At 42.0% G+C, this 10,442-nt stretch overlaps 1 protein-coding gene across 3 annotated transcripts in view; it reads right to left on the reverse strand.

Annotated features, from left to right (window-relative positions):
* The window catches only part of Cfap61 (cilia and flagella associated protein 61), a 242,416-nt gene extending 231,993 nt beyond the window's left edge, over positions 1-10,423 (reverse strand). Inside the window, exons 1-3 of one of the 3 annotated variants that reach the window (XM_090351924.1) lie at positions 10,291-10,423; positions 4,920-5,072; positions 777-927 (exon numbers count right to left, since the gene is read on the reverse strand). In XM_090351924.1, coding sequence (XP_090208050.1) covers positions 777-927; positions 4,920-5,062 — 294 coding nt within the window. In that variant the 5' untranslated portion in view covers positions 5,063-5,072; positions 10,291-10,423. Of the gene's footprint in view, positions 1-776; positions 928-4,919; positions 5,073-9,865; positions 10,095-10,290 lie in introns of those variants that run through there. The other 2 variants (XM_090351925.1, XM_090351926.1) reach the window with 2 other exon arrangements.
* Between the last annotated feature and the right edge of the window lie 19 nt (positions 10,424-10,442).

Raw genomic sequence — 10,442 nt, forward strand, 5'->3', positions numbered from 1 at the left:
TCAGTATTTCCTCTTTTAGCTCATATTAGAGCTTTGGGGATGCACTACTGAAAGATGAGAGACAGAAACAGGCCGGCCTAGCTCTGCCAAACCACACTCAAGAATACCCAGTCAGGGGCTGGGAATGTGGCTTAGTGGTAGAGTGCTTGCCTAGCATGCATGAAGCTCTGGGTTTGATTCCTCAGTACCACATAAACAAAAAATGTCAGAAGCAGCATTGTAGCTCAAGTGGTAGAGATCTAGCCTTCAGCAAAAGAAGCTCAGGGACAGTACCCAAGATACTCAGGGATAGTGCCCAAGACCCAGGACTGACAAAGAAAAAAAAAAGAATACCCAGACTGGACTCTCAGAAACCATTGAATTAATTCCAAAATGCTGACAGGTTATATATGACCACAGCTAAAGACATCAGAAAAGTCAGACTGTGAGAGGGCAAAGGCTCTGTTGTCATTATTACAAGGGTAACTATGTAAGTGACAGAGTCTCTAACAACCTATCAAATCCTCAGAGACGTCTGACACTTCCACTTATTCCTTGCTCCGGGTTCTCATTAGCACAGCCAGGGCCAAGGCTTGTCAGCACTTGGCTGACTGTGCTATCCTCCATCCCCCAGCTCACACCAGTTTGAACTGTCCTGGTGTCACTTATTTTCTGTGGAGTTTGAACTTCTCAGCCCAAGAGCTGAAAGGACAGCATTGTAAACACAGGTCTTCCCCTCCAGGTTAAGGCTGTTCTGACAGGCATGGCAGAGTGGGGGGAGGGTACGGGGTTCTCACTGTGCATGGGAGGTCGCTGTCCAGCTCACGGAACAAGGACACCCACTTATCCTGCTTGGCAACATTCCAGTTGGGATAGTCCACGAAGGTGGCCTGCGCCATGATCTCCTCTTTGTCATTACAGAGGGTGACGGCAAGGTTTGCCTTTTCTCTGTGGAATAATTATAAATCGCACACATGAATCAAGATGACCAAAAGTGAAGTGAAAAACGGGTCTTTTTCTCCCTCCCTGGAGCTTAGTCTCTAATGCCTGAGGTTTAGCGCTTCAAGAAACAAATTGACAATGCAGCATGTTGGTAGAACTTGGCGGACATTTGTTATCATCCACTAAATTCTCCTTTAAAATAACTTTTCATTCAACAGATGTTGTGGAATCAGCTCTTCACTAGGAAAGCTACTTGACTATGCTTTTCCCTATCTTAATCTCCATGTCATTAAGACCACTGTGTTAACTAAAACTCAGTTAGGATGGGCAATTGTTGCTGATGGGATTTCCTGGACATGAGAACTTCAGGGCTAAAACCAGTCAAATCCTGAGCAAACTGGGATAACATGGGCTCCTATGCACTGTATATCTATCAATATTCTGGTTTGTATTTCCTTGGTGTTTTTGTTTTTGTTTTTTTGCCAGTCCTGGGGCTTGAACTCAGGGCCTGAGTGCTGTCCCTGAGTCTCTCTGTGCTCAAGGTTAGCACTCTACCACTTGAATCACAGTGCCACTTCTGGCTTTTTTCTGAGTAGTTTATAGAAGGTAAAAGTCTCACAGACTTTGCTGTCTCAGTGCCACAATCCTCAGATCTCAGCCTCCTGAGTAGCTAGGGTTATAGGTGTGAGCCACCAGCACTTGACCTGGTTTCTATTTCTTTGATTTGGTTTTAGATAGCATCTTTGTAGTCCTGGCTGGCTTTGAACTCCCTTATTTTCCTATATCTGAATTACCCAAGTTTATCACCAAGCCTGGATGGGACTTTTGTTTTTATTTTTGGAGAGCAGCTCTAGGTGGAATTATGGGTTGCATGCTTTTAGGGATAGAACTAAATGACCCATAGTGTTCATGTCCCTTTTTTTTTCAATATAATAGTACATCACATTACTAGAACATTTCATCAAACAATCATTTCATACATATGCACTTCCTGTACTTTTAATGTCATGTTTTTTAAAAAAACAATTAACTTTTGACTTAAATAAAAATACTTTAACAGAAAATTTCTATCAGTACTGTAAATGGAAAACTAGTCTCCTTTGCTAGAAGAAACTTCAATAAAAATAAAATTTTAGCTAGGGCCAGTGGCTCATGTTTTTAATTTTATCTGTTTGGGGTACTGAGATCTGAAGGATCACATTTTAAAGCCAGCTCTGGCAGAAAAGTCCTTAAGACTCTTTCTCCAAAATAACCAGCAAATAGCTGGGCTGGAAGCACGGCTCAAGAGTGCCTAACTGGGCAATCAAGCTAAAGAAGCATGAGGCCCTTAGTTCAAACTCCAGTGCCACCAAGATAAAACATTTTAAACAAAAGTTGCTCATGTATGTATTATATAAAATCACCTTGAGTAACACTTCCTAGTGCCCTCTGTAGGGAATCTCTTGGGAAAAAAATGCCCTTAGAATGTCAATCTCAGCACCTGTAGTCACTGTCTCCTCCTCATAAGAAAGTTCAGGCAATCATACAGGATACCACCTCTTAGCTAAGAAGGAATTAACCAAGTACACCAGTCCAAGCATCCTCCTCAAGCCTCGGCTACCAAAGAAAGGAGGCAGTGGAATAGTCCTTCTAGGTGTTAAAATATAGTACCCGCGGAGGACCTATTAGCAAGAGATGGTGGCCCTCTAAGTTCTGAATTCAATGAATCCTCTGCCTCTCATTCTATCATGGAGGTTATTGCCCTCTAGCTCTTAAGTCTTTGGGACTTCGCTGCCCTGGACTTCCAAAACAATGATTTCTGGCTTCAGGCTGATTCAGATGAGGGAAAAAAATGGCACAAAATTCCACATAGATAATCTGTGACAAAAATGATTGTGGAAGTGGTGGTGGGCAAAAACTGGGAGAGGGCAGCCAGCATCATCTCTGGGGAGCAAGGGATGTTGCGTTCCTGGAATCCCAATTTTAACTTGACATTCATTTATCATGGGAACCATGGGGATGGTGCTTAGGTTCTATGTGTCTTGGTTTCATCCTGCACCCACAGTACAGATTAAATAAGCCTTTGCCAGTTGGCTTGGGAAGCCAGCCAGAAAAGCTGTGTTTTAATGGGAAAATGCACTACAATTTCCAAATGGCTGCCTGTCTCAAAAAGTAACTTTTGTAGCATTATCCTTTTATGTATGCAATTTCTACCTGTTACTATTTCCTTCATCATTACTATTTTACAGGGCAGATAAAAACCATACTGGGAGTAAAAAATGGGCCAGAGGAGGAAGCAAAAGAGAAAGGGGGAAAAAAAGGCATATTTTTAGAAACTAGATTTTAAATTGCTCTTTGTAGTAATCCAAATGATGGAAACACTGTCCATGTATACACTATTATATACAGATGCATATACAATATGTATACACACATGCATATGTATTTCACACAAATTATGCTCATATGATAGAAATTTAGAGCCTATTTCATTAATGTTGCATTTGTTCAATTTGTTTAGGAAATTTCCCAAGGGCAGCCAACACTTATTTAAGTGCACTTGATGGAGAACTTGGTGTAGGAGATTTTGCCTTTTTTTTATCTGAGCAAATGAGAGACCTCAGTGTTGCCTGGCATCTATCATAAACAGATGGGAGACCCAGCAGTGTCCCATTCTCTCCCATCACCACATGGTATCTGCTCTTGTCCCATTCTCTCCCATCACCACCATGGTATCTGCTCTTGTCCCATTCTCTCCCATCACCACCATGGTATCAGCTCTGGACATGGGTACTGCTTCCAGCTCATTCTCTACTATCTGCCTCACCAGATTTGCTCATGTTTGCCCCTAAAATGTAACTAGATTTTTAAGTGAAATCAGCTTTATTCATTCTGTATCTCTGTGCCTGAACAACCATTAAAAAATAGATGAGAAAAGAAATTAAGTTATTAAACGTTAAGGCTGAACTGGCAAAGAGACAGGAATTACCAAACATGAAAAACTATTTGGGCACCTACATCTATTTTGGAAGTTCCAGGAAATGATATTAAATATTTTATTTTATTTTTCAAAGTATGCTGACTTCTAAGGTGGGCCACAACCTTTTCTCTTGAGCATGACTGTGAATGATAAAATATGTATTTGTTGTTAGTGGTGTTTTTAAAAAGATAGTTAGCTTTTGTTTACTGTCTTACTAGTTTATATTTCAGTGTTTACAATCATCTATAAGTAAACAGGAAGAAAAAAAAGATATTTTAAGAAAATAAAATCTGTATTTGTCAAGTTAGAACATTTTAAACAATGGGTAAAAACAAACCCAGGCTCAGCCACTTACATCCAACTCCTATGTCAAATAGTCATGTGAGCATAGCAAGCATCTAATTATCAGTAAGATAATGCTGGCAAATACTCAGCCTGACATAAATTCTCAAAATCTGGTCAGTAATATTATTAGCTTACCTACAAGTACCTCTACACAGGGATGGGACAATTGAAGTTCTCATTTAACTTTGGTGGACCCAGAGCCCATGAGAAGTCTTCCCATTTACCTTTCAGGTTGACACAGAGATTGGTTGTTCCCAGGGATTGGTTGCTATACATTTTTTTTTGCCAGTCCTGGGGCTTGAACTCAGGGCCTGTGCACTGTCCTTGGGCTTCTCAAAGCTAGAGCTCTATCAACTTGAGCCACAGCATCACTTCTGGCTTTTTCTGTGTATATGGTATCAAGGAATCAAACCCAGGTCTTTATGCATGCTAGGCAAGCACTCTACCACTAGGGCAAACTCCTAGCCCTGCTATACATTTTTTAAACTACATTGTAAGCTGCCCATTACCCCAATCTAAGTCCTATGAGGACAAAGGAATGGGAGCTCTTACCAGTAATAAAACTGTTGACTTTGTTTTCTAATGCTGAGGATTGAGCCTGGGGCCTTATCTATGCTAGGCAAGTGTTCTGCCACATTGCTAGTCATGTAATAAAATGGATAAACACTCATGAATTTACTTAGCCTATACTTACAGAAGAAAGATGAGATTAAGTCTCCCAAACAGCTTCTGGGTAAATTTTCTCATGAGTCTTTTGATACAATAAATATCCTGTGATTCTGTTCTTCGGCAATGAACCACTTCTGCCTTCCCTCTGGGAGAAGTGAGTATAGACATTTTTATTTTCCTGTCCACAAAAAAAAAAGAAAAAGCTATCAATTGTTAATCTGAAATGACCAACTTGTTTGTTTACAGTATTCATAATATTGTACATTAGTTCAGTTTCCAGGACAAATATGTATGATTATACATATATGGTTGTCTTTTTTTTTTTTGCCAGTCTTGGGCTTGAGCTCAGGGCCTGAGCACTGTCCTTGGACTTTCTCAAGGCTAGAGCTCTACCACTTGAGCCTCAGCTCCACTTCCGGCTTTTTTCTATGTATGTGGTACCGAGGAATCGAACCCGGGTCTTCATGCATGCTAGGCAAGCACTTTAACCACTAGGCCAAACTCCCGGCCTCTATACATATATGATTAAACATGTATGATTATTATATTTTCCCTGGCAGTGGTCTGTGACAACTGTTACCACAAACTTGCCAAAATGACAATTCCACTATTGAACACTTTCTGCAATTGCAGCCTTTGTTTCCGACAAAAGTGCTTTAAAATATTTTAACAACGGGACTACAAAATGTTGGTCACCATGACATACTGTCAAGAGTTATAGAGGACATGTAGAGACAGCTGCTGTCCATGTTTCATATAAGAGTTTCCCAAATCAGAGCCCAACGGAGGCAGTTCTGAGAGTTATTTTGAGATTTAAAAAAAATCTGGGATCAAATGAATGCAGAAAATGCTTTTAGCAATAGCCTTTTTGAGGTGTCATCTGCTGATTGCACTGGTTTGGAAAACTTGGGTTCGATGCCTTGGTATTACATATATAGGAAAAATCCCCAAGTGAAGCTCTGGCTCAAATGGTAGAGCTCTAGCCTTGAGAAAGCCCAAGTATAGCGCTCAGGCCCTGAACTCCAGCCCAGGACTGGCAAAAAGCAAAAAGTCTCTTGGACTTTAGTGCCCGGTGGTGGGGGTGGTTGCTGGCTTTGAACCATGATCTCAGTCACCAAAGTAGCTAGGATTACTGTGTGTGTGCGTGTGTGTGTGTGTGTGTGTGTGTGTGTGTCTGTGTGTGTTTTAAGCAACTATTATCTTCTACTTTAACTGGATAGTAATAGACTTTAAAGTGCCATATTCCTGTCAAAGCTAGTCATAAATACTGTCATTCTTGGTTAGGTTTTAACTGGAAAACAAAAAACTAGTTTGTGAAATATAATATCAAAAGCTATATTACACACACACACACATATATATACATATATATAAATTGTGACTAAGAAAGAATAAAGTGAAGGCTTTAGCAAATAAGAGAAGTCAAAAGTATAGGAGGCAAAGGAAATCCTCCACTTAGATGGCAATGGCTGAGAAGGATGCAGAGCAGTCATTTAGGAAGTTATGGAACCACAACTAACCACAAGCTCCAGTGAGGTTTTACACTCTAGGACAACAAGACAAATCATTTCAAACACAGACTTGGAACTACAACCACATGTCCTGCAGGGACTTTGAAGGATTGGGCCTCTGAGTGAATGAAGAAGTGTAGGAAAATTACAGAGAGAGAGAGCTAGTTGGGAGGCTGGGATTGGGAGAATAATGTTCAAAGTTGACTGAGTCAGTTAGGGAGATCTATTACAACCAACAAGCCAGGTGTGGAGATAGTTTTACAGGAGGCTTAGTAGGAGGGCTGAAGCCCAGGGTTGCTCCCTGACAAAAGCACGAGCCACTATCTGAAAAAGAACTAAGAATAAGGATTGAGGTGGTAGTTCAAAGGGAAAAGCACTTTTCAAGAAGCACAAAACCTGGCCCTCAGTTCAAAACGCCACTATTGCCAAAAAAGAAAAAGGAAAAGTGGTGCAGGAGGGAAAGGGTAGGGGGGGAAGGGAAAGGGAGAGAGGAAGGAAGGGGGAGAGAGGAAGGAAGGGGGAGAAAAGGAGGAAGAAAAGAGGAAAAGAGGAAGGAAGGGAGGAAGGGAGGGAGGGAGAGATGGAAGAAGAAAAGGAGGGAGGGAGGGAGGGAGGCAGAGAGAGGGAAAGATGGAGACAAGGGAAGAGGAGGGAGTAAAAATGGAGAGGAGGAAGGGGAAGGAGGAGGGAGTTGAAGGAAGTAGAGAATACTGGTAAGAAGTGGGCATTCTAGCTACTCAGGAGACTGAAATCTGAGAATAACAGTTCAAAGCCAGCCTGGGCACTGAAGTCCCTGAAACTCATCTCCAATTAACCACCAGAAAATCGGAAGTGGCACTATGGCTAAAGGGGTAGGGTGATGGCCTTGAGTAGAAAAGTGAGGGATAAGGCCCAGACCCAGAGTTCAACCAACAACCAACAATAACAACAAAAAAAAGAAGTGGACATTCTAATGTATTTGGCATCACCATCTACATTACAGGTGTCCGATGGGGAGTCAGGAGCTTTAGATAATATTCTGAGGACTATAAAACAAGTTTAATACGAATTTCAACTAACTGAATGACTTATTAAATGTTAGATTACACTGAAATTCCCTAGAAAGAATCAAATGTAAAGAAAATACAGTGCAGTTACAAGACATGAAACACTGAATGAAATCTGTCTCAAAATAATTCTGGAAAATAGAGGCTAGGAATGTGGCTTAGTGGTAGATTTGCTTGCCTAGCATGCATGAAGTCCTGGGTTCAATACCTCAGTACCACATAAACAGGAAAAGCCAGAAGTAGTGCTGTGGCTCAAGTAATATAGAGTGCTAGCTGGCCTTGAGCACTCAGAGAGTCAGGGACAGTGCCTAAGCCCGAGTTCAAGCTCCGGACTGGGGCAAAAAAAAAAAAAAAAAAAAAAAGGAAGAAGAAGAAGAAAAAAAATTACAGAGAATAAGTGAAATGCTTGAAAATAATGGCAAACAATTTTCAGAATTGATCTTCAGTTGTGAAAAGGAAAATAAAAAATAAAAGTAAACCTACAAAACCCCAATATGAAGAGAAAATCCTGAAGCAACTGGAGAAAAAATAAAAACAAGACATATGGAAGACTCTTTCTTATCAGTAACATTAGAGCCTGTAGGTTAGGGGTTGCAAAGTTTCTTTTCAAAGGGACATGTCCACTGGGCAGCTATTCAACTCTATGTTTGTCTAGCATGTGCAATGTCCAGGGTTCAATCAACAACACTGCAAATAAAAAAAAGAAAAGAAAACAAGAAGGGCAAAAGGAATTACTAAATAGTAAGGAAAAAAACATGTGAGATAGGAGAATCAAGATCAGAAGTACTCGGGGACTGGAGTTTGGCCTAGTGGTTAAAGTGCTTGCCTAGCATGCACGAAGGCCTGGGTTCGGTTCCTTGGTACCACATGCATAGAACAAAGCCAGAAGTGGTGCTGAGGCTCAAGTGGTAGAGCTCTAACCTTGCGAAAGTCCAAGGACAGTGCTCAGGCCCTGAGCTCAAGCCCAGGCCTGGCAAAAAAAAAAAAAAGGATTAGAAGTACTTTAAGGTGTTTGAATTTTTGAGCCTAGACTAGAGACAACCAATTACTTATTTGATAAATTGATTGCTTAGGATTAAAATTACAAGGGGAGTCACTTAACTAAAACATTTTTTATTTTAATTGCTATGTGACTTCTCTTTCTGCAAGTGATATATATAAAAATGAATTTGACTCATTTAACTTTGGGAAAATAAGATGATTTAAAACATTTAAGTCATCTAGTGATAAAAGAGCTATGGTAAATATTTTGATATTGTTTCTAATCAATTTCAGTTTTAGAAAGCTGCATTAAAATCTTGAAATCAGTATTTGTGTAAATGTGTATTCATAAAAACCAAATACCAAAAAGTCTTTAAAGCTGAGGAACTCTCTTAACTAGTGAGCTATGATGTCATTAAGAAACATGGAAGAGGGGTCAGGTGTGTGTGGTGGTACACATCTGTAATTGCAGCTACTTAAGTAGCAGTGATAGGAAGCCAGTCCTGACAAAAGTTAGACCCTAGCTCCAAAAATAAGCTGGATGTGGTGGTTCTCATCTACAGTCTCATAAAAGAATAATGGTCTGACACTATCCTTGGCAAAAAGTGCTAGCCAGACCCTATGGGGGGGGGGGATACATACACATACGCACGCACAGGGCTGGGGCCTGCTGAAGTGGTAGAGTGTTTGGCCAAGCATCAGCCCACATTCAATCAACCAGTATCTCCTGCCCTCTTCACTCTCTCTCCCCCTTCCTTCCCCTCACCCTTTCTCCTCCAAGGCAAGGGGAACGAAACCTATATTACCAAGTGAAAGAAACCAGTCTGAAATGACTAGATAACATATGAAATCCTAAACCATGTATGTCTATATGTATATATACATATATATATTTCCTTTTAAGGCAAAACTATGGAGGTAATAAAACCAGTATTGACAGGTTTGGGGAGGGAGAGGGGCATCCTTAGGGTGTAAAGAATTTTTAGGAGACTAAACCCTAACATAAGCTGTGACACCCCGTGAAGATTTGTCGACGTGACTTCGTCGATGGTGAACAATGTGCCAAGGTGGTGGTACGGGGTGTGGACAGTGAGAGACGGTGGGGTGAGAGGGATAAAGGAAATCTTTGGGAAATGTCTCACTAGCGTCCATTCAGTTTGGCTGGGGCCTACAACGCCCCTTAATTTATATATATATATATATATATATACACACATATATATACACATACATGTATATATATTTGAAAACAATATACACATATGTACACATACATATATATATACATGTATATATTTGAAGGCAAGTTACGTATTATCCAGTATTTTACATAGACTGCTCGACCTTAGATGGCTAGGTGGGTGGATATAGCATAGAATGTAAGTCCCAGGGCACACTCACGCGTACGAGAACGACTTACACGCGTGTCTTACCACTTGGTCGGGCGGCTTCTTAGGCTTGTGGGTTCATTTTCTCGGTGTGCCTCGCAGCTGGCCTCAAAGACTACTTGGGTTCATTTAAATCCCACGCCTGGGCGTTCCTGGTCCGGACACCACCATCTGGACCCCAGACGCGGGGGTGTGGGGGAGGTGGAGGCAAGGGCCTTCCAGCAGGGCACGCTGCGCCCGGCAGCCTCGGAGCCCCGCAACTCCCACCCGTAGGCACGCAGGAATGGTCGCTTCCCGGTCGGCGGATAGATTCCAGGTCGCTACTAACTCCCTTCCAGGGTGTCACAGCTCGACCACCTTCCCGTCCTCACAGGGTCGCCCCAGTCCCCGAACCAGACCCAGGATGCGCCCTTGTGTTGGGGGGGGGGGGTCCTATACCCGGGTTCCGCAACCCTGCCGGCGCCACTCACCTCTCCGCTCCGCCGAACCGCCGCGCCCCGCCCACTGTCCAAGGAAGAAGGACGCGCAGGCGGTTACTACGGAAACGGCGCCGTCTACGTCACGGAGCGTGCGTGGAGGTCAAAAGTCAGCCGTCGAGTTCCGTTTCCGGGGCTCGGTTTGT

The sequence above is a fragment of the Megascapheus bottae genome, chromosome 18 (assembly GCF_031878675.1).
Source record: "Megascapheus bottae isolate mThoBot1 chromosome 18, mThoBot2.hap1, whole genome shotgun sequence".
NCBI classification, from domain to species: domain Eukaryota; kingdom Metazoa; phylum Chordata; class Mammalia; order Rodentia; family Geomyidae; genus Megascapheus; species Megascapheus bottae.